The sequence below is a fragment of the Chiloscyllium plagiosum genome, chromosome 41 (assembly GCF_004010195.1).
Source record: "Chiloscyllium plagiosum isolate BGI_BamShark_2017 chromosome 41, ASM401019v2, whole genome shotgun sequence".
In the NCBI taxonomy this organism is placed as follows: domain Eukaryota; kingdom Metazoa; phylum Chordata; class Chondrichthyes; order Orectolobiformes; family Hemiscylliidae; genus Chiloscyllium; species Chiloscyllium plagiosum.
In genome coordinates, this window is record NC_057750.1 from 10,949,955 (window position 1) to 10,976,662 (window position 26,708).

General features: G+C 42.4%; 2 protein-coding genes across 3 annotated transcripts in view; one reads left to right on the forward strand and one right to left on the reverse strand.

Annotated features, from left to right (window-relative positions):
* Positions 1 to 593: 593 nt before the first annotated feature.
* On the reverse strand, positions 594 to 24,112 carry exosc5 (exosome component 5). Of its 2 annotated transcripts, XM_043680940.1 has the most exons (6): positions 23,917 to 24,112; positions 21,252 to 21,365; positions 16,112 to 16,233; positions 10,301 to 10,441; positions 9,238 to 9,327; positions 594 to 1,026 (listed from the first exon to the last, which is right to left on the reverse strand). In XM_043680940.1, exons 1-6 carry the CDS (start codon positions 24,011 to 24,013, stop codon positions 928 to 930), a joined length of 663 nt encoding a protein of 220 aa, XP_043536875.1. In that variant the 5' UTR covers positions 24,014 to 24,112; the 3' UTR covers positions 594 to 927. The 2 variants fall into 2 exon arrangements, with proteins under 2 accessions (XP_043536875.1, XP_043536876.1); XM_043680941.1 differs by lacking the exon at positions 9,238 to 9,327.
* Positions 24,113 to 24,234: 122 nt separating this feature from the next.
* bckdha (branched chain keto acid dehydrogenase E1 subunit alpha) overlaps positions 24,235 to 26,708 on the forward strand; it is a 66,316-nt gene continuing 63,842 nt past the window's right edge. The window contains exon 1 of the mRNA XM_043680936.1: positions 24,235 to 24,470. Coding sequence (XP_043536871.1) covers positions 24,360 to 24,470 — 111 coding nt within the window. The 5' untranslated portion in view covers positions 24,235 to 24,359. The remainder of the gene's footprint in view (positions 24,471 to 26,708) is intronic.

A 26,708-nucleotide genomic window follows, 5' to 3' on the forward strand; every position in this document is an offset into this window, starting at 1 on the left:
CAGTTTCAATAAGATCTACTGTTGCATCTTCCCTGTCCCATACAGTCGTGTTATCCTGGGCAATACGATTTGGATCCCAAGGGACAGAGTGCCCCAGACAATGCTTATCCTGGGCATCCTATACCCAGTGAGTGTGAGTGCTCCAGCCAACTCAGTGCGTCAGGGAGAGAGAGTGCCCTGGGGGCAAGCTGGGTGCCAGGGTGAGACAATGCCAAAGGGAACCCCTACCCTTGGGAGAGACGTCACCCAGACAGCCTGCACCTTGGGGGATAGCGAGTACCCAAGGCAAGCTGTACCATGAGGAGAGACAGTGCCCCAGGGAGAGTGGACATCCCAATTGCCTATCCCCTGAAGACAGTTAGTACCATCAGGGTGGAAAGAGAAAACTGGCACAGGACTGCATTTCTATTACTGAGATACAGAAGGCAGGAACAACCAAACAAACACCCTTTAAATCTCACAAGAAAGCAGTGATTCCAGGGCTGGCACTTTGACCAGATTTGCCAATGACTGCAATGGGTTTTCATTTGTTGAAACCATTATTTCTCAGATCTGAAGAGAATGGAAATTGTAAAACTAGCATGAAACAAAACTGTAATTCTTCACCATTAAACTTTATTTTTTAAAAAAAGTTCGTTCTTCCTGACTCCCAGATACATGCTTTGCAAGTGTTCAAAGTACAGTGCCAAAGTAATGTGCCAAAGTGCTGAAACAGCTCAGAGTTACTGTTTCTTTCAGACCAGCTCAGAATACCCACAGCTATCCACAGGATTGATCATCGAGGGCTCAGTGATCATGGAAGGCTCAGGACCAGGATATAAACAGAATATTCACTGCTCTCCATCAGAGACTGTCCATTGGCTTCATTCTGAACTTGATGGCTCTTGGCTTTCCTGAAGGCCCTTAAGCACTCTACTGCTCCCATCTCTAGTCACTCATTTTCGAGTATTTCCTGCTCACCGAATCCCTGTAGAATTGGAAGATTTTCTCTGCAGCTTTCTGGCACATTGCGACACACTGTTGGAGCTATGTAAGAGAGATAAGCGCATTAGCAATATCATGGAGATGGCCTTTTCCCTCCTCTTCCTAACAGAACTCCAGCCAGAAGGATAGGCCTCTGTAAAATCTTAACATTGAAAAAGGAAACTGTACAAATATAAAACATCAGCAGTATAAGAGACATGTTTGGGATGATTAGTAAATTGTACAGAGAGGAATGGGAAGGCAGGGGACTGACTAAACTACACCTATTATCCAGAATTTACAGCACAGAAATAAGCTGTTCATCACAACACCTATACATACCCTATCTCTGAAACCATGTCCAGTTCTAAAACTGATATTCCTTATAACTGGCCAAGTGCCTCCAAGTTACTGGATGTGCGGCTGTACAAAAAGGTTTGAAGGTTCATATACTTTAATGAGTGGACTTACTAACAAAAAATATTAGAAGGAATGTTACCACTGTGGCCGGACAGACCACCCGAAATAATGAACTTATGATGGACAATAATAAACTTACCATGGAGTTACAAAAGAATGGACAATAATTAAAGTAGGTTGGGAAATGGAAACCAACCTCGACTAAAGTGACTGTATCAATCCCCATGCTGCAGAATCCAGACAATCTGCAGTTGCCCATAGACGGTTTGCAAACAAACCCAACAGCTGCAGACTCTGCAATAATACACACCTGAAGATGGACTTAAATGGGACAAAAGAATGTCGCCCTCGGGACAATTAGGAGCAGTGAGTCATTCCTTAGACACGGAGGCGCCCAGCACCTTTATTTGGAGGAGGCTACGTGCACCCTGCACCTACCATAATGGACACCTAAGGGTCACCCTGCCAACAATGAGCCAACACCTGTTTGGGTCTGATTGATCAAGGTAATCGAACCTGATCAATCCATTGGCAGATTCTCACGATCCTCCAAAAAGGGCGCGAAGACTCGGAAGGATAACAATCACATCATCACATGGAGTCCGGCCATGTTCTCATGTGGTGGTACACGATTGCACAAAATTAAGTTAAAGCATTTAACTTAGTATTGTAGTATTTTTCATTAGTTTATAGTATACTTTATTGCTCTAATATTAAGTGTGTTCAAATACCAAATATTATTGTTGATAAGAGTCGACTCACAATTCTATTGCTGAACATAAGAATTTAAGCACACCGTGTGGCAGGTCCAACACCTCCAACTCTGAGATCAGTGCACACCTCCAATTTTGATCTCTTGCACTTTCTTGACTTTAGATTATCATGGAAAGTCTATGTCATCAGCTGCCAATCCCCCAAGATTGCTTTCCCAAAATCTTGCCAGCTCTTTCTTAAATTTAGATGCTCTTTAACCAAACTTCTGAGTCACCTCGACATCACTCAGCATCGAATGTTGTTTGGAAACACTGCTGCACAGACCATGAGATGTCTGACTACATTTGAAACTCATTACAAATATAAGCAATCATTTGTTGTTGCTAGAGTTAATGCTCCCTATGACCCTTCCTGTCCTTCCATCATCTAATTCCATCAACAAAATTTTCAATTACTTTCTCACTTGTGTATATTGAGATTTCATTTACATGCAGCTATGTCATTTGCCCCAAACACTCCATGTTCCTTCAATTTGCACATTCTGACCATTCTCTAAGGAAATACATTTCTCCACATCTCTTTATCAAAATTATTAGTGACTATTTTATAACTATGTCCCCTACATTGTGGATTCTTGAGAATTGGAAACAGCTTATTTACATCCATTTTATCGAACCAATCAGAATTATCAAGATTTCTATTAAAAGTCACCCTTTGTCATTTCTTTGTTAAAAAAAAGAAAATAGAGAAGTAATCAGTTCAATATTCCCAGACAGTTACAACTTCAGAGTTTTGGTAACATCCTTTTGCACATTCAACAGGAGGATGCACACTTCCAGCTGTGCACTGAGAGTGTAGTTCACCAAGCATGCAAGTTTCCAGCCATTTCGAGTCACACCTCAGACTATGTCTTTTCTGAGAAAGTGGCTAAAGAATGAGAAAGTTCACAGAGGTCAGACAGCAATGAACCTGTTGATGAAACCACATCTGTTGATGAAACCACATGCCACACAGCCTGTTCACAGCAGGCGACAGACTGCTTCACTCTGCCCAACATCAAACAGGAGGTGCATAGAATTCTACCCCACAGTACTTTATAAGTAATCAGTTTGCAATTCAAACTACATACTTGCAGATTATTAAGGGGTAATTAGAACTGACAGATTCTGGATGCAGAGAGGCTTTCATTACAATGAGTCATAGAGATGTACAGCATGGAAACAGACCCTTTGGTCCAACCTGTCCATGGCGACCAGATATCCCAACCCAATCTAGTCCCAGCACCCAGCCCATATCCCTCCAAACCCTTCCTATTCATATATCCATCCAAATGCCTCTTAAATGTTGAAAATGTTCCAGCCTCCACTACTTCCTCTGGCAGCTCATTCTATACACGTACCACCTTCTGCATGAAAAAGATGAAAACAGCCCCAGCCTGTTCAGCCTCTCCTTATAACTCAAATCCTCCAACCCTGGCAACATCCTTGTAAATCTTTTCTGAACGGAAACACCAAAACCGAGAGACTATTTGGACAATGAGCAACATTATTATCCTATGGGTGAAGGCAGTGTTGAGTCACACTGACCTAGCAAGATGCTAGGTACCATCCCTGGCCTGTACTCCGTTGGTGAGCATCAGCTACACGAGGAAACAAGGTCATTACAAACAGCCCCAGCTAATTTAAGTTTCAGTTGGGGCTAAGTAGGTATCACGCTCACTTTGGAGTCAGATTGGGTTCTAATTGTAGTTCAGGGACTGCAGTATAATATCTCCTGATGGAATGCTGCATTGCGGGAGGTGCCAACTTATAAATGAGACATCACTAACCAGAATGGTATAGTACCTCAACAACAGGACAAGTGTTCAATTTGATGTTATATCTCTTAATTTTTAATTGGGCAATTTATATTCAACAAGAGGATAGTGGAAAGACTGTAGATGAAAAGAAATAATCAAAGCCCAGTTCTCTAACAGAACTAATTTGCATTGAAGTGCCAATTACAGCAAGGCACCCGTTGTACAATCTAATTAACAGATTTTCATCACTAGCTAGTGGCCAGAGTGGGATAGGCTGACAATAGACTTCAGTATCCAACACAAGTGCTTACTTAGCTTTTCAAATTCTGTTTTAACCCTTCAAACAGGGTGTGCACAGTATAATCTGCATTGTCAGTGCCCTGCCTACCTCACAACGGCACACTGCAACCAGCACTGTCTTCACATGGCCTTCTCTGTCTGACAAGCTACTTACTGGGGCAGCATGGTGGCTCAGTGGTTAGCACTGCTGCCTCACAGCACCAGGGTCCCAGGTTCGATTCCAGCCTCGGGTGACTGTCTGTGTGGAGTTTGCACATTCTCCCTGTGGATGCGTGGGTTTCCTCCCACAGTCCAAAGATGTGCAGGTCAGGTAAATTGTCCATAGTGTCAGGTTCATTAGTCAGAGGGAAACGGGTCTGGGTGGGTTACTCTTCGGAAGGTCAGTGTGGACTGGTTGGGCCCAAGGGCCTGTTTTCACACTGTAGGGAATCTAATCATACGTAAGAACATGTGATTTGGAAGCAATGGAGCCTGCACAATTTCCAATACAACCATGATGTGGAGGTGCTGGACTGGGTGAACAAATTTAAAAATCACACAACACCAAGTTATAATCCAACAAGTTTAATTGGGAGTAATAGCTTCTGGAGCACTGCTCCTTCATCAGATAGCTGTGGAGCAGGATCATAAGACCTAGAACTAAATTATCTCGGGAATGTGATTTGAAAGAAGTTCTGAGATTTACATATTAATGAACCAAAATCTGCAACCCATTCTAAAAGATGAACGACTTAACAGCAATTTAGGTTTGTTCAATATATTGTATCAGTTGAATGCATGACAGTGATCTTTTGCTATAAATTCTGTGTCTGATGATCCTGCTCCACAGCTACTGATGAAGGAGCAGCACTCTGAAAGCTAGTGCTTCCAAATAAACCTGTTGGACTATAACCTAGTTGTGAGTGATTTTTAACTCAATAAAACCATGGCTGTACTGATTTCTTCACATTCCTGTCTATCCTCAATCATCTTTCATGTTTTGCTTACAACGAATCTATCCACCTCTGCCTTAAAAACATTCAAAGACTCTACTTCCACCACCTCAAGGAAGACAGTTCCAAATACTTGCGACCCTCAGAGAAAATTAAAATCTTCACGTCTTAAATGTGTGACCTGTTATTTTTAAAATAATGAGCCCTCGTTCTCGGTTCTTCCACAAGACAAAGCACTCTTTTGACATCCACTCTGTCAAGACTCCCCAAACATCACAAGACAACTCGCCCAATCCAGATTTTAGTTGAGTAAACCTTTTCTAAACTTTAAATTTACATCCATGTTTAGGAAAGACTAATACTGTACACACTACTCCAGAAGTACTATACAACCACCCTACTTTTGTATTCAATTCCACTTGCAATAAACTATAACATTTATATTCACTTCTCAAATTACTTGCTGTACCTGCATAGGAACCTTTTGCAATTCATGCACTAGACACCCAGATTCCTCTGCTTTCTCAGAACTCTAATCTCATAATATTTCAGACTGATCTGACATCCCTCATGTCCACTTTCCTGCGTTTTCCCATAACGCTCGATTCCCCTATTTGTGAGGAATCTATTAAATATACACAAGGTACCTGCTGTCACAGTTCTCTGTGGAAAGCAATTCCAAAGACACTCAATCCTTGAAGAGAAGAAATTCCTCCTTATCTCGGTCTTAAATTGGTGCCCATTTATGGAGACTATGCCACCAGACTGTCCCATGAAGGAAACATCTCTCAGCATTTACCCTGTCAAGTCCTTTAAAAATCCAATATGTTTCAATGAGACCATCTCTCATTCTTCTAAACGCCAGTGAATAGAGACCCAACCTACTTAGCCTTTGCTCATAAGGCAATCCTACATGGGATCATCATAGTGAACCTTCTCTGAACTGTTTCCAATGAAATAACACAGTTCTCTAAATAAGGGAACCAAAGCTGCTCACATTATTCCAGATATGTTCTCATCAGCACCTGTACAGTTGCAGTAAAACTTCACTACTCTTATAATCCAAACCTGTTGAAATAAGGGCCAACATTCCTGATTACCTGCTGCACCAGTAAACTAGCTTTCTGTTATTCATGCACAAGTTCTCCAAGTCCCTTTGTGCTGCAGCTTTCTGCAGATTTTCGCTGTTTAAATAATAGTTTGTTTGTTCTCCCTTCCAAAATGAACTTCATGTTTTCCTACATTATACTGTTTGCCAACTTTCTGCCTACTTACTTTTCAATCAATATCTCTGTAGACTGCTTGTATCCATCTTACAGCTTGCCTTTCCATCTATTTTTATGTCATGTACAAATGTGATTAAAGTACATTCATTTCTTTCCTCCAAGTCACTAATACTTATTGTAAATGGTTGTAACCCCAGCACTGATCCCTGTGTAATCCCACCGGTTACAGGTGGCCAACCTGAAAAAGAATTCCTTATTCCTACTCACTGTTTCCTGTTCATTAGCTAATTTTCTATTCACCACACACTATTTCAAAAAATATGCTTACCATCTTTTCTTGCTACCAAAAGTGGAAAATCTGCTATCACCTTATTTTCTGTAGGACCAATGCTCGCTTTGTTAAACTCTTATAAATCTTTATAGAAACTGGTTTCAAATTTTAGTTAGCTTTCTCTCCTACTCTAATTTAACCCTTCTTTTCATCTCTTGATCACTCTTTGCTGTTGTATTTTCTGTCCAATCTCTGACCTCCAACCCACACCTGCACCATTATACACATTCTCTTTAAATCTGATATAAGCTGTAACACTTTTAGTTAACCACAGAATGTGAAACCTCCGATAGAATTTTTCTTTCTTGTTGAAATGTAACTATTCTATGTATTCCAAAATATCTGCCATTGCATCTCTATCCCTTAACCCCTAGTTGCCAGTTCATTTTAGTTCCCTCCGCACTACTGGCCTCATAATTGGCCTTTAGTCAACTTTAAAACACCAGACTTGGATCCACTTGTCTCCTTCAAAATGAAAGGAAAATCTAATTATATTCATTGCTACCTTGGAGGTCATTTCACTATAGAAGTCCTAATTAATTCGACTGCACTTCTTAATACCAGATCTAGTGTAGCCTGCTCTCTGGTTGACTCCAGAGTATGACATACCAAGAGCTATCTCAAAAACATTCTTGATTTACCCAGGCTACTTTGGCCCATCTGATTTTTCAGTCTTTATGTCGATTAAATCCACATGCGATACCTTTCTAATAAGCTCCCATGGTTTCTTCTTTTATGCTTTGGTTGTGTGGTTACTATTAGGAGGTCTGTGTCCCGCAAGACACTTCTTGCCTTTGTCTTTTCTCACATCTCAACCTAAATCACTTATACATCCTCATTTCCTGAATCTGGGTCATGCCTCTCTATTGTGTTCATGTCATCATTAATTAACAGAACCACCCCTCCAACTTCTCCTAGCTTCCTGTACTTTCTAAATGACATATGCCTTTCATCTTGCAGCTATTTCACTATGCGACAACTGATGAAATTCAGTGACAATCTGGCTCTGAGCCACTGAAGAAGGATGGGTGAGAGGACCAGGTTTGACCCCTTTCCCACTGACTTCAATCCTGTGCTACATGCTCAACTGTCAACCTCGGTCACTGCGGTAACAAGATTGCTTACATTGGTCTACATTTCCTGGGCTACAACAACTCAGTAACCCACCCCCTTCAAAATAAACTCAGACAAGGCTCTGCTCTTGATCGCTACCCAGAACATCTCACTGGTGGGTGTCCACACGTGTCCTTGAATGCAGAGTGGAGCACAGCTACATTGTTGCCATAATTGGCTGTGACACTTCCAAGGTGGAGACATTAAGAATTAGCATGGGAGAAGCAGGGGAAAGTGCTCATTGGAATTGTAAAACTGAAAGACACAGTTGTGAAGAAAAGGGGGAAAACATGGAGATTTAGCCTAGCTCTCAAAATTATATTTCTCCAGTGGCTGCTCGTGGAGCATTCTCTGGAACAGAGTGGTGTTTCATCTGGTCTACCCTTTAATCTGTGGTTCTTGCATGCACCCAAGGGCAAATAGTCAAAAGACATATAATAAGCACGCAATATTGGAAACAGTTAACCCAAACCACCCGTGCTCCAAGTCTCATTCCCAATCTCTCTTCACTGGGGAATAACAGAAATTGATATCGTTAGATGAGGTAGGATGGGATGAGGTTTGAATAAAGCAAAAGGTAACAAAATGGACATGCTTGGCTAATGGTTTATTCCTGTGCTGCACAATCTATGTAAGTCTTCATATAATGGATCAAAGGATCCACATGTGGAAGTTCTTTTTAATATAGAGATATTAACAGAGAGTAAGCACCTAAAGACACTCAAACTTGTTAAGCAGAAAATTTCAGAATTTGGGCTCTGTAATAATTAAAGAATGGTAATAGAAGTCCAAACCGAGTTGATATATTATTTGAAGGCTGTGGTGTTTCCATGTGCCTGTCCTTCCAGATTCAGGTGGTTATGGATTTGGTGCTGTTAAAGATGCCTCGGTGAGTTGTTACATTGCATCCTGTATAGTGTACACAGTGAAACTGAGGTGTGCGGGTGGTGGAGAGAGTCACAGTTAAAGGTGGTGGACTGGGTCTTAACAAGTCAGCTGTTGTGTCCTCAATGGTGTCCAACTTCTTGAGTGTTATGAAGCTGCCCTCCTAGTCATGGCTGGATGCACTTTTGGAAAGCATGAGATGGTAACCTACTTATCACCGGATCTCAGACCTGGAGGACACTGCTGAAACCTGTCAATCCCTCTTAACTTCTTGTTATCTGATTTGCTGTAATTGCCAAAACTTGTGAGCTGTAATCTATATCACTGAAGTTGATGCATGTGAGGTACAGCCTGAAATGCAATAGATAAACTAACACAAAATCCATGCAGGTCACTGAACATGAAATATATATAGCTCTGCCCTTTCATTACATGGAGCCATAACCCTCTTGTATCATGTCATTCAGCTGTGATAGGAATGTGTAGCTGGCATCAGGATTTGACAGAACCTTGTGGAAAGAAACAAAGGCTGCGATAACTTTCCCTAAAGCTTACCTCTTCAACAGAGTATAACCCTTTTGTGGACGACATCAGCAATTGCTTCTCAACACTGTCGATGGAAAATGTCAGAACAGCAGCAGCCTCCTGAAACCAACATGCAATTAGACAGGGAGTTTTCAGCACAGTGAAGCTAGCAGCAGTTTCATATAGGATTAACAGCTTTCAATAATGCTCGTCAAACCAGCCACAACTGACTCCTCACATGTAACCTTTCACACGTCAGCTTGGTTCAGTTGGCAGCAATGTTGCCCAGATCAGAGGATATGGCTTTGGATTCCACCAGTGCTTCCTGTAAGCTGAGTGGGTGCACAACTGCACAGAACTCACTGTGCAACACAGTAAGTTAGGCCAGGCACAACCAAAACTCCCTTTAAGGTACACATGGGCAACCATGCAGCAATATTTAAGGGACAATGCACTGCAACAAATAAGCCACACAAAGGAAAACTGGTGGTACATAACATTACTTCTAAGCTGCACACTTATACAGCCACACAGCAATGAAAAGTACAGTGCAGACACTGGTCATAAAATATGGATGTGCTCAAGTGTTCAAAAAAATTCAAAACATCACACATTGTCATGAACATATCATGTAAAAACAAAACAAAATTGGGAAGTTTTTTTGGGGGGGGGGGGGATATGATTGAGCACATAGACTTAAGCTAGTAAGTTAACTGACACTTAAATGTGGTACTGAAGGAGTGTGCATTGTCAGGAGGTAGCATATTTCAGATGAAAACCAAGTTCCACAGAGGACCTGGGGCATGAACTGAAAGGGCCATTCAGCCCAGTATTTCTCCTTGAGTCCAAATCTCGAGAAACAGACAGCCTGGCCTCTCATCCAGTTACAGACTGTGTGCAAATTGTGTTTGCTACATTACAAAAGGAAATCATTCACTCTAAAAGCACTTTGAGATGCCCCGAGGAGGTGATATAAATGCAAATTCCTAAACACAATGTGGAGGCATCATTTTCCAATGCTTCAGAGGAGATATTTTTAATCAGGCTCATTGCCTGCTGAGATTTTACTGCCCTGGTGTTTCACACCACTAACCTTCTCCATCTTTGATGTTGGATCTAAAAGGATATCTCCATTGGAGTCAATCACACACGTGACCCCGCAGAAAACACTTTTCATCGGCAGCCCAGCATCCATTAGTGCCATGCAGGCTGCATTCAGGCAGCAAGCCAATAGCTATTCCAGTCAGTTAAGGATGTCCTCATGGAAGCTTCGAAATAAAAGTTCATGCAACACAGACTAGCAAACAGTCAGGGTAGGGGATAAAAGATATTTAAAGCATTCAAGAACATACAGTCATAGAAATATACAGCACGGCAACAGTCCCTTCGATCCAACTTGCCCATGCAAACCAGATATCTTAAATTAATCTAATCCCATTTAGAGTCATAGAGTCAGAAATGTACAGCACGGAAACAGACCCATCGGTCCACCTCGTCCATGCTGACCTGATATCCCAACCCAATCTATTCCCACCCTGCCCATATCCCTCCAAAGCCTTCCTATATTCAGGTGACTTTTAAATGTTGCAATCGTACTAGCCTCCACCACTTCCTCTGGCAACTCATTCTATACAGGCACCACCCTCTGCGTGAAGATGTTGCCCCATAGGTCTCTTTTATATCTCTCCCCTCTCACTGTAAACCTATGCCCTCTCGTTCTGGACTCCCCAACCCCAGGGAAAAGACTTTGCCTATTTATCCTATCCATGCCCCTCACGATTTTGTAAACCGCTATAAGGCCACCCGTTAGTCTCCGACACTTCAGGTAAAACAGCCCCAGCCTATTCAACCTTTCCCTATAGCTCAAATCCTCAAACCCTGGTAACATGCTTGTAAATCTTTTCTGAACGCTTTCAAGTTTCACAACATCCTTCTGATAGGAAGGAGACCAGAATTGCACACAATGTTCCAAAAGTGGCCTAACCAATGTCCTGTACATCCACAACATGACCTCCCAACTCCTGTACTCAATACTCTGACCAATAAATACCAAACACCTTCTTCACTATCCTATCTATCTGCGACTCCACTTTCAAGGAGCTATGAACCTGCACTCCAAGGTCTTTGTTCAGCAACATTTCCTAGGACTTTACTATTAAGTGTATAAGTCCTGCTAAGATTTGCTTTCCCAAAATGCAGCACCTTGCATTTATCTAAATTAAACTCCATCTGCCACTCCTCAGCCCATTGTAATCTGAGGTAACGTTCTTTCAATACACCTCCAATTTTGGTGTCATCTGCAAACTTACTAACTGTACCTCTTATGCTCACATCCAAATCATTTATATAAATGATGAAAAGTAGTGGACCCAGCACCAATCCTTGTGGCACTCCAGTGGTCACAGGCCTCCAGTCTGAAAACAACCCTCCACTACTATCCTCGGTCTTCTACCTTCAAGCCAGTTCTGTATCTAAATGCCTAGTTTTGCCAGCATTTGGCCCTATCCCTTTAAACCTTTCCTACATATGTACCCATCCAGATGCCTTTTAAATGTTATAGTAGTAACTGTCTCCACCACCTATTGGCAGCTCATTCCAGACATATACCACCCTCTGCATGAAAAAGTTGCCCTTCAGGTCTCCTTTATATCTTTCCCTTCTCACCTTAAATGTACATCCTTTACTATTGAACTCACCCCCACCCTGTGGAAAAGACCTTGGCTATCCACTCTATTCATGCCCCTCATGATTTTATAATCCTTTATAAGGTCAATCCTCAGCCTCTGACGCTCCAGGATAACCACAGCCAACTCAGCTTCTATTGATAGCTCAAACCCTCCAACCTTGGCAACATCCTTGTTGAGATCAATTTCCATTTTCACTATGGGCATCCTTTCCACCTTACACCACCAAAACTGGGCCACAGTGGATGTTTAACACCTTTCTCACACATCAAACGTGGCAAGCTGCAAAATTAAAGCTGTGCCAAAGCACCAGCCATGTTTCAGTGGGCAGCATGCTCATCTACATTATAACATTGTGGGTTCAAGTCTCAATCTATAGTCACGAGACAAGAGCCCAGGGTGAAACTCCAGTGCAGTATTGAGAGAGCACAGCTCTGATAGAGGTGCTGGCATTCAGATGGGATGCCAGACCAAGGTCCTTTCTGTCATAAAAGACTCTACGTACTACATTGGCCTGAAGTTATGAGAAGTGCTATACAAATGTAAGGTTTTTTGTTCAGATATTTTGTTTGCTTCAACCTGAAAATTTTGATGCAAAGAAACAATACAAGTCACAGATTCCCTGAGCAACTATGTCACAGCATCACTGACAGGCAATGCAACAGGTAATCTTGTCGATTCTGTGCATTAAGGTTTGACCGCTGGACCATTACAAAGTGTTTTGCAAGCAATTGCATACTTTGACCTATAATTACCTATATTTAAGGCACATAACGTCCAATTTGTGCACAACTTCCCACAAACAGTGAAATGATAATGACCAGATAACCAATCCTATAAAGCTGATTGAAGGATAAATATCAAACAGGGAACCAGGGACAATTCCCAGCATACCCCCAAAACAGTGCCATTTCACATCCACCTGGTAGCCCTCACCTGAAAGCCCTATCCAAAAAGGTGGCAACTCCAACAATGCAGCACTCAATCTGTATTGTGCCAGGGTATTGGCCTTGATTTTTGAGCTCACATCCTGAAGTGGGATTTGAACTCAAAACTTACCTCCTGACTCAGTGACAGGAGTGCTTCTCACGCAGCCACAGCAGATTACCTGTTGCTAACAATGGTTCATCCAATCCGAACCAGTTGGTGAAGAATGCATTACACCTGCTTCTTACCCAACATCTACCCACTCTCCCAGCAGTCTCACTTCACACATGTGTGAAGCACCTGATGCCTTTCATCTCTGTGTCTTAACAATTTAATTAAGATGTTATTAACAGGAACTAATGGCTCTAGTTGATGGCCTGTAACACTGCTTGAGGACACAATGACCACATTTCAAGCTTCTCAAACAGCGATCTAGCTATGTTAATCTTGTTGACTGCCTAAGTGTGAAAACTATCTTCAACCGACCTTGATTCAAACCCTTCCAAGAGGCCCACACCGCAGCTTATGGTTACATCTCCTGACCTGCAATTGGCACTTAACTGTACATAGGCAAAAGTACATAAGCTGGAGGTTAGAGTCAAGAGTGCGGTGCTGGAAAAGCACAGCAGGTCAGGCTGCATCTGAGGAGCAGGAAAATCGACGTATCAGGCAAAAGCCCTTCCGACAGCCTGTTTTGAACTTTTGCCCAAAACGTCAATTTTCCTGCTCCTTGGATGCTGCCTGACTTGCTGTGCTTTTCCAGCACCACACTCTTGACTTAACTGTACATTGCAATCAGGCTCTGGAGCTTGTAGGTTCTCCCAACCACCATTGCCAAGGCACACAGTGAGCAACAGGGTGCTTATATACTTAACTGGCATCAAATATTGGCAGAGGCAAAGCGCTGTTTAGTAATGATTTTGAGTCCTTCACCTTTCATACTGCATTAACTCCATCCAAAATGGTTTACCCATCACCTGACTGTCACTAGAATTAAAAGTCTCACTTTGGTGTTCAAAACCCTGCCCCTCCGAGCACACATTTTTGCTCACCTCTTCTTCCAGGCCTATTGTGTATCTCTGATTTCCTTTGCCCACTAGAAGTTTAATTGCCTAGGCTCTAAATGCTCTAATTGCATTCTTACACCTCTTCACTTATGTCCTGATGCCTAATTTGTGAAAAATTCTTTCATGGGATGTGGATATCACCAGCTGGACCACTGCTTTGATTGCCCATCTCTAACTGCCTTGTTGAAGGTGGTGGTGAGCTGCCCTCTTGAAAGGCTGCAGTGTGCGAGATACAGGAACACTCACACTGCTGGGGAGTGTGTTCTGGGAATGTGATCCAGTGATAGCAGAGGAGCAATGATATCTTTCCAAGTCAGGACAGTGAATAGCTTGGATGGGAACTTGCAGGTTCCTTTGTATTTGCTACCCTTGTTCTACTAAATGGTAGAGGTCACAGGTTTGGAAAGTGCTGTCAAAGGAACTTTGGTGAGTAGCTGCAACTTATCTTTTAGATGGTCCACATTGCTGTGTACCAATGTGTCAATGGTGAAAGAAGTGAATATTTAAGATGATGTATAGGGTGCTAATGAAGTGGAAAGCTGTGTCCTCATTGGTATGGAGCTTCTCAAGTCTTAGTTGTGTCCTACTCAACTATGCAAGTACTGTGTAGTCTGTTACACTCTAACTTGTGGTTTTCGACAGCGCTCAAACTTTGGAGAGGCAGGAGGCAAGTTACGCACCAGAGAATTCCTGGATTCTATGCGCTCTTGTAGGTACAGTATGCTTATGGCTGGCCCCATTCAGTTTCTGGTAAATAGTTAACCTCGGATGTTGATAATGGGGGATTCACGGATGTCAATGACAGCACTTGTCAAGTGCCTTCTAACATTGAAGGCACTATAAAAATCCAAGTTGCTGTTGCTTCCACAGTGTTTGCATCGCCCAAGCTGCCATGGGTGCTTGGAGCAGGAGTGATTTAGTAAGTAGGATCCAAACTCTTTGAAATAATTTGTTTTCTTCAGCTTCTTAAAAAAAACATAATACTGAAACATTTGTTATGAACTGTTTCAAAATAAATGAGATTATTTAAAGCCGAGAATGGTATCAGGAATAAAAAGCACTTACACCTCCTTCTTCAATGAGTCACTAGCTATCAAAGTGGAACAGCAGGTGAATCATAATTCCTGGCCTCTTTCACTGATTGGGACTAAAATAAAGTCTATATTTTCCACCATAAACAAAACATGATCAGTTGATGAAAGCGTCAAGAGAAGCAATCTCGCCACACTGACTGAGCCCTTCCAGCTCCTGGAGGAGGGAGCTGACATCTTGCAAATGCACAAACAAATCGGCAGAACTGTACTAATTGGATAATCATTTGCTTTTTCTAAGTTACATGTTGAAGGGAAATTATTGATAAGAACATGTGCTTACATGGTGGTGGTGGTGGAGGAAAACTCCCCCAATCTGCTTTGAAATAGCAGCAATTGGATGCTTTATTTTCACCTGGGGAGGCAGACAAGGACTTTGTTTTAAACATTGATTGAAAGATTAGTCAGTGTCTGCTAGGTTTATCGTGCTCAAGTCACTACAGTGGACCTGAAGCTCACTATTTTACAACTCAGATAGATGACTCTCATGCACTGAGCCACAGTTTAAGGGTTTACTGTACCATTAGGTATTCCCCAGTCTAGTGGCAAATATTAAATGGGATGGCTTTTGTCATAGTGGTATTATTGCTGGACTATTAATTCAGAAAAGCAGGTAATGTTCTGGGGACCCAGTTTTGGATCCAACCATGGCAGATAGTAAAGTTTCAATTCAAATTTATAAAAAACATGGAATTAAGAGTCTAATGAAGATCATGAAACCATTGTCGATTGGAAAAATCCCTCTGCTTCACTAATGTCCTTTAGGAAGTAAACTGCCACCCTCACCTGGTCTGGCCTATATATGACTTCAGACCCACAGCAATGTAGCTGATGCTTACCAGCCCTCCGGGCAATTAGAGATTGCAAGTGTCACCCATATCCCATCAGTGAATAGAAAAATAAAATCATCCCTAAACCAACATTGCCAAAAGGTGATGATTGTAGGATGTTTCTGTACACGGGATCTTGCAGGATGTAACCTGGCTGCGAGGCATCCGACATAAGTTATAACATTTCAAAATGTATTTCATTGACCAGAAAGCACTTTGGGTTACTGAGGACAGATACTGTTTAAATGTGACGACAGACATTTCGCAGTTGGAGACTGGCTGAACCATCACCGCTGTCAGGATACAGATCCAGAGTCATGGATGACTTGCAGCACGACTGTGATAGAAGAGCGCGGATGGAGAGCAGTCAGGATGGTGGCTTCGCACGTGTTTCGAATCATCTGCTCCTTGCTCTTCTCAGAGACACCTTCGCAAAAACAGAGAAAAAGGCCCGAGTGAGTGGGGAGTTTGCAAAAGACATATGAAATGATCAGTAAACTCAAATTTATTGCAGCCCATAGTCTAAAAGGCGACAACAGGATAGCAAACACAAGTTTCTTTCAGAACATCTTTAAGATGCAGCTTGTTGCCAGAGAACCAATGTTGATTCATTTTGGGCCATCAACTATGACCCAATGGTAATACAATACAGTAGCCCCATCTTTTAAAAACAGAGGGACTCCTTCCCTATCAGAGAAAAACACTGATGCACTCTCTGGGGCCCACAATAAGTTTTTGCTAAGTTAGAACCTTCACCAATTAACATTTTGAAGTATTTTTATGTTTAAAATCTGGAATGCAATGGCATGGTGGAGGCAAATTCAATTCAAAGGGTTTTGGATAAATATCTGCAGAAAATAAACTTTCCAGGATAGAGACAGTGAAGTGCAAGTTCGCACAGAGCCAGCATGGACCTGAAAGATTAAATGGCCTCCTTCTGTGTAACATTTATTCTACTAAGCTCTTACTTGGCTCCATTCACCAAACATTCTGCATCCAGTTCCACCAGGTACCCTGACTGCTCATTGAGCTGAATGTGCTACCTCGAGTGATTGGGTTGAGAGGCCCAATATCCAAACTGGTATTGAAGTATCTCAGTTGCATTTCTACAACACTGCCAGCACTAGTACCTTATCCCATCAGCCGAGTGCTGCTAACACCCTTCACATTTAAATACTGAAGATGATTTAAAAAGATATTCCTTTGTGTCAGCATATTGAGTGTTTGACTAGATGAAGGCACCATAGTCTTACCAGACCATACGGCAGCTCTCTCATTACGGAGACACAATTCTGATAGCATTACAGTTGAGAGAGGGAAGAGGTCAAGGAGGAGATGGTAACCTCAACCTGAACCCTGTAGGCATCACTTTGTATTGCACACCAGCCTCTGGTAGACTAAATTTAATTTTCTCTCTCTACACAAACAGCAGGTATAGGGAGTAAGGCAAACATAGAACATAGAAAAGTACAGCACAGAACAGGCCCTTTGGCCCACGATGTTGTGCCGAGGTTTAATCCTAATGTAAAATATAGTAACTTAATCTACGCACCCCTCAACTCACTGCTATCCATGTGCATGTCCAGCAGTCACTTAAATGTCCCTAATGACTCTGCTTCCACCACCACAGCTGGCAACGCATTCCTTGCATTCACAACTCTCTGCATAAAGAACCTACCTCTGACGTCTCCTTTACACCTTCCTCCTAATACCTTCAAACTATGATTTCTCATACCAGTCAATCCTGCCCTGGGGAAAAGTCTCTGGCTATTGACTCTATCTATTCCTCTCATTATTTCGTACACCTTGATCAGGTCTCCTCTCTTCCTCCTTCTATCCAGAGAGGAAAGTTCGAGTTTATTCAACCTTTCTTCATAAGGCAAGCCCTCCAGTCCAGGCAGCATACTGGTAAACCTTTTTTGCACCCTCTCCAAAGCCTCTGTATCTTTCCTACAGTAGAGCGACCAGAACTGGACACAATATTCCAAGTGTGGTCTCACCAGGGACACCAGGAACTTGTAGAGCTGCAACAAAACCTTGCGGCTCTTAAACTTGATCCCCCTGTTAATGAAAGCCAAAACACCATATGCTTTCTGAACAATCCTATCTGTTTGGGTGGCAACTTTGAGGGATCTATGTACTTGCACACCCAGATCCTTCTGTTCCTCCACACTGCCAAGAATCCTGTCTTTAATCCAATATTCAGCATTCGAGTTCGACCTTCCAAAATGCACCACTTCGCATTTATCCAGGTTGAACTCCATCTGCCATTTCTCAGCCCAGCTCTGCATCCTATCTATGTCGCCCTGCAGTAGCCCACTATACTATCGACGACACCTCCAACCTTTGTGTGATTTGCAAATTTACTAACCCACCCCTCAACTTCCTCTTCCAAGTAATTTATAAAAACTACAAAGAGCAGAGGCCCAAGAACAGAGCCCTGCAGGACAGCACTCAACACTGACCTCAGGCAGAATACTTTCCATCTACAACCACTCTCTGCCTGCTGTCAGCCAGCCAATTCGGAATCCAGATAGCCAAATCTCCCTGTATCCCATACTTCCTGACTTTATGAATGAGCCTACCATGGGGAACCCTATCAAATGCCTTGCTGAAATCCATATACACCACATCTACTGCTCGACTGTCGTCGAGCTCCTCAAAGAACTTAATAAGATTTGTGAGACATGACCTGCCCCTCACAAAGCCATGCTGACTGCCTTTAATCACACTATGCTTTGCCAAATAGTCATAAATCCTGTCCTTCAGAATTCTTTCCAAAACTTTGCTGACCACAGACGTAAGACTGACCTGGTCTGTAATTGCTAGGGATTTCCCTATTCTCCTTCTTGAAAAGAGGAACAACATTCGCCTCCTTCCAATCCTCCGGTACGACTCCTGTGGAGAGTGAGGCGGCAAATATCCTCGCCAGTGGCTTAGCATCCTCCTTTCTCACTTCCCAGAGCAGCCTAGGATAAATCTGGTCTGGCCCTGGGGACTTATCAATCATAATGTTCTCCAAAATTTCTAGCACATCAACTTCATCAATTTTGATCTGGTCAAGACTGTATCCCAGCTCCTCTAAGTTTTCATTTACAACAAGTTCCCTTTCCTTGGTGAAAACCGAAGCAAAAAACTCATTTAGGTCATCCCCTATCTGCTCAGACTCCACGCACAAGTTCCCTACGCTATCCCTACATTTGGCCTAAGCTCTTACAAAAGAAGCTTTAGCTCAAGGCAATGGCTGAAAAGGATCAAAGCTGACATCTCAATAAAACATGCAAAACATGTATTACATAAACAGTGATATTATGGAAGAATAGAGCCATATCACATTTAACCTTGGTTTGACATCGGCTCAGAAGCAATACAACTACATGGAGGGTCGGAAGGCCGGGAGCAGGTCCCTGCAGTATGTGTGCTGTTCTCTCTGACATCAGAGAATATTCTATAAAGTGGTCAGAGTCTGGGAAACTGTGTTGTGTTATTCATATATCACTCAGTATGAATGGAAGACGAAATCAGTCACTGGAATGATGCTTATCATATTAAGCACTCATGCACGAATTGTAATCAAATTTTTTGTCAGCAGACTAACAACTTCATTGCACTAGTTAGTAGTAAGAAATCCTCTGATGAGTATGCTTTTGTTGCTGTTAACCCACCCCTGGACTCCCAGGTTCCATGTTTTGTGACCTGTAACTTTAATAAGTTCCACTGGTTCTTTATATCCTGCACTGTATCCACTGCCTATTCCACACACCAAACCAACAAGTTCTTGGTCACGGGGCTTCCACTTTTTCCCCTTGATACACAACACATGTTTTGAAAAAATTCTTGATATTTAAATATAGCTCTGTGGGATCTTTCCCCATTTCCATGTCAGTTCTCTTCCATAAGTCCTCTGACTTCAGATCTCATGTGTGCATCTCTTCCAGCCATTCAGTAGTCTCAGTTCCACTCTCTCAAACAAACTCCCTAATTCCTGTTCCGTTGTTGTTTCCTTACAAAACCTTTCCAACACAATTTTTACTTCGAATTTTGTTATTTTGGTCAGCTCATCTAATTATTCAGTGGCCCCCGCTACCCCGAACCATACAATTATATGGAACTCTGTTCATAAGTGGAACTTCTTGCTGTGCACCAAAAAAAAACACTTAAAATCCAGGATGTACCACACATTCCACTCTGACCAGCGCTGCCAGTAAACCTAATGTTTAGGACGCCCTCTACTGCTAGTATTTGTGGATACTCAATGACCTCCAGCAAATGAACTGCAGGAGTCGACTTAAAATACAGTAATCTTATCATCACAGAGCTATTCCCAATTCAGAAATGGTCCAAGAGAGCGCTAATGTGTTTGGAATACGAAACAAAAAAAATCAGCACGTCTTAGACTTCTCGTGGAAATAGATTCCAATTAGGTGAAAATTATCTGTCGCAAACCAGCTACAAACACAAGTACCCATGTAATAACTTCCAACCTCTCATCTTGCAACAATACAACACCACATCAATTTGTTTAATCCTCACATCTTATGGAGCTCTACTCTCTCTGGTGTTTCAAAGTATTGCTCTCACAGAATATTATAAAATTCTACAACAGTGCCAGTACTATCTACAGCTATGAGCTATACGCTTAGGATTAGCGTCAGCTTTAGCTGAGTTGGTAGCACTCTGACTTCTGAGCCACAAGGTCCCTGATTGAAGTCCCAATCCACATTAAAAACCAAGGCAGACACTCCTCTGCAGTACTGAGGAACAACTGCACCAGAGGGGGCCTCTTCCAGCTGATACATTAAATCATGAACCCATCTATTTCGGGTGGATGTAAAGAGACTTAGTGGTACAGCTCTGAGGATTCAAAGGATGTTCTGGTCATTGTCTAGCCTCAATTAGCACCTCAATCAGAGAGTCATTACTATAATATTTATTGAGTTCACAACTCTTCAAAAAAATGTTGGTGGAAAAAGGGTATTAGACTGTGAAGGTAGAAGGCAAGGACACTATAATTTCAAACTGTATTGAGGTCTCTTAACTCAGAGTTGACAGTCTTTGATTTTCTGTGCCCTCGAGGTCGGTGGGTGCTCATCATTGGGTGCATATCTAAGATCAAATTGATACAGATCCTAAAAGAATCAATGGATATGGAGATCTAACAGGAAAACAGATCTAAGATCAAGCATCATCTATCATCTTATTACATGGTGGAACAAGCTCAAGAGAATGCAAAGCTCCTTTTTCTTACATTCTTAACCTTATATATGCTCCCTACATTCTTTAGATATCTCAGCATCCTTATTCATCCCCAGAACTATCACACAAAATCCCTGTTACTACCCATATTTCAACACACTCATCGCTTATGCAACTTCATAGAGTTTTCACCCAGGAACCTCACTTAAACTCTCTCTCCTAAAAAGGTCTCTGAAATTCATCACTTACTCGGCAATCCAACTTTTGGCTTCAGGAGGACATCTAGCGTGGCCTTGTCGAAGATTTCTTTGCTGACTTTCACCTCTGCTGGCCCATACACTGCAGCCAGGACGGTCGTGTCCCCTAGGATTTACAAAGAAAACACCCAAGAGGTTGTAAACATAAGTTGACATTGCTTAGTGGGAACATTGCAACACACGGACAACGTGACTTTACAGAGTTGCTCCTTCACCAATGCGAAAATTGCAGAATATTTAATTCTTTAAAAAAAGTTAGTTCCACTTTTTAAATCAAACCTCTGTGAAGCATTTACAAGATTTAAAAAAAGACGGTTGTTTAAATAGGATAGCAACTTTCAAGGCCCAAGGACACCTCAAGGCACTTTCGTTCTTTTTGATGTGCAGGCTTTTTTATGACTTATTGATCAGGGAGACTTTGAGTTTGACAGGGTGGGTGCCAGGAGGATGCGTCTCTTTCTGGTAGAATAAAGACCAGGGATCTCTTATTTAAGATAGAGAGAAGGAGGAATTTCAAAGTTTGTGAGAAGATTTATAGCTCGGGTGCTCGTTGTTGTCGTTCTGTTCGCCGAGTTGGGAATTTGTGTTGCAGACATTTCGTCCCCTGTCTAGGTGACAACCTCAGTGCTTGGGAGCCTCCTGTGAAGTGCTTCTGTGATCTTTCCTCTGGCATTAGTAGTGGTTTGAATCTGCCGCTTCCGGTTGTCAGTTCCAGCTGTCAGTTGCAGTGGTCGGTATATTGGGTCCAGATCGATGTGCTTATTGATTGAATTTGTAGATGAGTGCCATGCCTCTGGAATTCCCTGGCTGTTCTCTGTTTAGCTTGTCCTATAATAGTAGTGTTGTCCCAGTCGAATTCATGTTGCTTGTCATCTGTGTGGGTGGCTACTAAGGATAGCTGGTCGTGTCGTTTCGTGGCTAGTTGGTGTTCATGGATGCAGATCATTAGCTGTCTTCCTGTTTGTCCTATGTAGTGTTTTGTGCAGTCCTTGCATGGGATTTTGTACTCTACATTGGTTTTGCTCATGCTGGGTATCGGGTCCTTCGTTCTGGTGAGTTGTTGTCTGAGAGTGGCTGTTGGTTTGTGTGCTGGTATAAGTCCTAGTGGTCGCAGGAGTCTTGCTGTCAGGAAGACAGGAAAACAGGTCATGATGACTGAATTACCCATCATGTTCAGGTTCGTGTGGGTTAGGTGCTTTAACAATGGGAAAATGCAGGAGGATAGGGTAGGGGGATGGGTCTGGGTGGGACACTGTTTGGAGGATGGGTGTGAACCCATTGGGTTGAATGGCCTGTTTCCACACTGTCGGGATTCTAAGGGCTTGAGGGAGATGAGCAGGAAGATGGAGGTTAGGCTCAACAGATCAGTCATGACCTTACTGACTGGCAGAGCAAGTGTCCATGAGCTGAAATGGCCTACTCCTGCTCCTAAATTTTATGTTAAAACACGGCAGTAACAAATCATGCATAGCTCCCACAAACAGCAGTGTGATAACCAGATCATCCAATCGAGATAAATGTTGTGCAAGATAGCAAGCAAAATAGTCTTCAGTCATAGGTTCTGTTTTAGTTGTGTTGGTATCACAGACTAATGTATTTCACCAACATATCTACAGGTAGTGTTAATGAAACCAAGGATGACCTTCCAATCTGGCCACTCTGATTATGAAAATTTATCAATGGGAATAATCAAATGTTGATTCTTGAAGATTTCAAGCAATGGCCAATCCACCTTACCTGCACATCTTTGGACTACAGGAGGAAACTGGAGCACCCGGAGAAAACCGACACAGATAGAGAGAGAATGTGCAAACTCCACTTAGACCTGTCGCCAGAGGCTGGAACCGAACCTGGGATTCCTGGCACTTTGAGGCAAGAGTGCTAATCACTGACTCATCATGCTACCCCCAACAAAGGCTTGTTGGGCCAAATGGGCCACGTTCACATTGCATCCATGTCACAATGGGCCAAAAGGCCTTCTTGCTTTAATGACTCTATAACTGTGTGGGATTTTTAAAAGGCTATGGGCACAACCAGTGATATTGGCTGTGGATGATACAATGCAATGGGAAAGAGAGTGGTACAGTAGAATTACCAGTGTATGAGATTGATAGAGGGTGGAACTGTTAACTTTATTTTAAAATTGACACAATGCTGTTGGGGAAAAAGCAAGGAGCAGTATAATTAGTTTGGGATTTACACAGAACTATGGGAGAAATAAACATTCCGATCAAAGGGAAGATAACCTGGCATTGGATGCAGTTGAATTAAGAGGTGGAGATTGTCTGAGGAGGAGGGATTGAGTAGGCTGGACTTGTACACATTGGGGCAGAGAAGAATGAGAGGAGAGCGTATTGAAACACCAGAAACGTGGGAGAATGAGAATTGAGTAATTTGAGAGGGAATGGAAGATTGAGAGGGAATGCAAGACTGAGAGTGGATCAGAAGAGGGACGATAATATTGTGACTCCAGAAGATAAATGATAATTTAAATTGTCTTTAATGAGCCTCCTTCTTACAACCTTCCAGAAACTCCCCACACCACCCCCCTCCTCCCCCCCTGTCATCCCACAGAGAGTGTCCCACATTCCAATAAGAGATGGTGAGGCTAGGCAGGTTCTGAAAGAGACTTCCCAAAGCGAAGGACTATCACCCACCTTGTGTGAAGCAAGCCGAGCCATCAGGCCTGGAGAGGAGACTGTGTTCACTGCCAAAAGGCCTCAATTGCTGCTGGCTCTCAGCACTAGCCTCCATACCGAGCAGCGTCGGTCGTCAAGTCCCCGCTCCTGACTGACAATGCTATGCACCAATCAAAGATCAGCGTTCCCCAAGGTCAACCAATCAATATCTAGATGAGGTGGGACTTCCATGCCATTCACTGATGGAGGCAACTGCCCCTCACTGAGGGCCCCCATCCTCTAGGCAACTTACTGTACGCCTTTACACAATTACAGCAATTGGATCGTATTCTTTTCCTATTTAAATTGTTGTGGCTTCTGCTGTTGTTCGGTCCGTATGCAGGGGCCCCCGCACTTGTTCTTGCTCTTCCTCAGAAGGCGGTGATAATGTGGGACAGGCAGTGGCCGGACAGACAGCAAACATGGCGGCGGTCGTCAGGCAGTTGGGAGTAAGATGGTGTGGCCTCTGGAACAGCCGTGTCTCCCGAGCTCAGCTTGCTCTCTCCGTGTCTCGGTGTCTCCTGTCTACCGGGGTGAGTAACTTCCCAGCGCCTGACCAAATGTTAAAATGACCCTGACCTGACACCGGGCTGAGGTTCCAGACCATCTTCAGCTGATTGGTCAGGAGAGGGGGTGGGAACCTGGGTCTGGCTAGTCAGTGGGTGTCTTAGCCTAAACATACAATCAGAGTTTTACTGTGATTCATAACGTGATATCATAACTTTATTAGATTTACTGATTGCTTCATTTTAACTTAACTCATAAGTTAACGAGACTTACTGATTGCTGCAAAACTTTAACTATGAGTAATTATATTCCTGTATTTTCTGCTTCATGACCAATAAATCATAATTTACACTTTACTGATTGTCATAATGTGTATATCGTAACTATTGATCGCTTAATAACTTAGAATTCCTAACCTTTTACTGTATTATTATATCATAACCTTACTAGGTGTGCTGATTGCTTCATGACATAACATAAACTTTACTTTTCTGTATTTTTAATTAATAACTTATAAATCCATAATTACTTTTTAAAACAAATTGTCTGTTAATAATTTGGAATGTGAATCCAAATCCCAGCACTCTAGTTGGGAATTTTGATTTCAGTTTATTTTCAGTATTTATTTATGCAGCGACAGTATCACTTTGTTCAACCTCCCTTTTTACCCTTGTGAAGGTGGTGGTGAGCCATCTTATTGAACTTCTGTAGTGTATGTGGTGCTTGTACATCTACATCCCTGGTCAGTAAGGAAATCCAGAATTTTGATGCAAGTACAGTGAGATATTTTCAAGTCAAGATGGCTTGTGGGTTGAATGAAAACTTTGAGGTGGGAGTCTTCCATGCACTGTCAGCTGTTGTTATTCCTCTGAAAGTGGAATCAGCCTCTATTTAAATGTGAATGTCCAGAAATTGCTATCAGTAATTCTGTGCTTCTCCATAAAGTGATTCATTTTCATGAGGAGAATGCAGAGTGGCAATATAAAATGAAGTTTACAGTTTTAAAATAGACCAGAGGGACCTGGAATAGCAGGGGTGTGTGAGCACATATGGGATCCTAGATTTCATAAATGCAGCATAGAGTACAAAGACAAGGAAGTTATGAGAAAGTTGAATGAGTTACTAGTTTGCAGTATTGTATCCAATTTTAGGCAACACACTTAAGGCATTAGATCAGATGTAAGAAAAGATCATGTTTCCAGGATATGATTTTTGAGAAGATTTGTGGCTCAGGTTGACGTTCAAATTGTAAGATTGCTCGCTGAGCTGGTAGGTTTGTTCTCAGACGTTTTGTCACCAAGCTAGGTAACATCATCAGTGAGCCTCCAGTGAAGCGCTGGTGATCTGTCCCGCTTTCTATTTATGTGTCTTGGTCTCTTAGGGGAGTGATATCTTTTCTGATTTTTTTTTTCTCAGAGATCGATTTGGGCCCCATTTACCAATGTGTTTGTTGATGGAGTTCCGGTTTGATTGCTAGGCCTCTTGGAATTCCTGTGCGTATCACTGTTTTGCCTGTCCTAGGATGAATGTGTTGTCCCAGGCAAAGTGGTGCCCTTCTTCATCTGTGTGTAAGAATACTAGTGATAGTTGGTCATGTCTTTTGGTGGTTAGTTGATGTTCATATACCCTGGTAGCTAGTTTCCTGCCTGTCTGTCCGCTGTAGTGTTTATTGCAGTGCTTGCAGGGTATTTTGTGAATGACATTCGTTTTGCTGGTAGTTGGCACAGGGTCCTTTAGGTTCTTTAGTAGCTGTTTCAGTGTGTTGGTAGGTTTGTGGGCTACCATGATGCCAAGGGGTCAAACCAAACCCTGACATTAAAGTACACCTTCTGAAGTGCTACATAGGTTATTGTGGCTCAGGTCTCTGGAGTGAGGCTTGAACCCACAACCTGAAACAGGGGTGAGAGTGTTAAGCCTTGGCTCACTTTCTCTTGTAGCATGACGGTCATTTCATCTTCAATGTGCACAGCTCTTCAAAATAATTTGGATAATTTAAAAGTATTGTGATGAATGTGAACATTGGCTTGTTGTAATAGCCTGGAGCACATACGAGGTATGAATTATTTCTTTATTACAAAAGTACTAAAATTGACGGAACCGGTTTGTCTACTGCAGAAAATGTTTCACAAAAGAATGTAGGCGAGGATGAGACAGAAGACTACTTTGTTCTCTTGCAACATGTATTACGAGTTTGCATTTTCTTTTGGTCCCACATTGTTTGGAATCATCACTATTTAAGGATGCAAAATTGAGAGCTCTGTTCA

Excerpts from the sequence above, each read along its gene's own strand:
- exosc5 (XM_043680940.1), bottom strand. The coding sequence starts at position 24,013 with ATGGAGGCTAGTGCTGAGAGCCAGCAGCAATTGAGGCCTTTTGGCAGT. Across the intron at positions 16,234-21,251 it reads GCCAAAAGTTGGATTGCCGA|GTGTCTCTGAGAAGAGCAAG; the intron begins GTAAGTGATGAA and ends GTTTTTGCGAAG. Across the intron at positions 9,328-10,300 it reads CAACATCAAAGATGGAGAAG|GAGGCTGCTGCTGTTCTGAC; the intron begins GTTAGTGGTGTG and ends TGTTGGTTTCAG.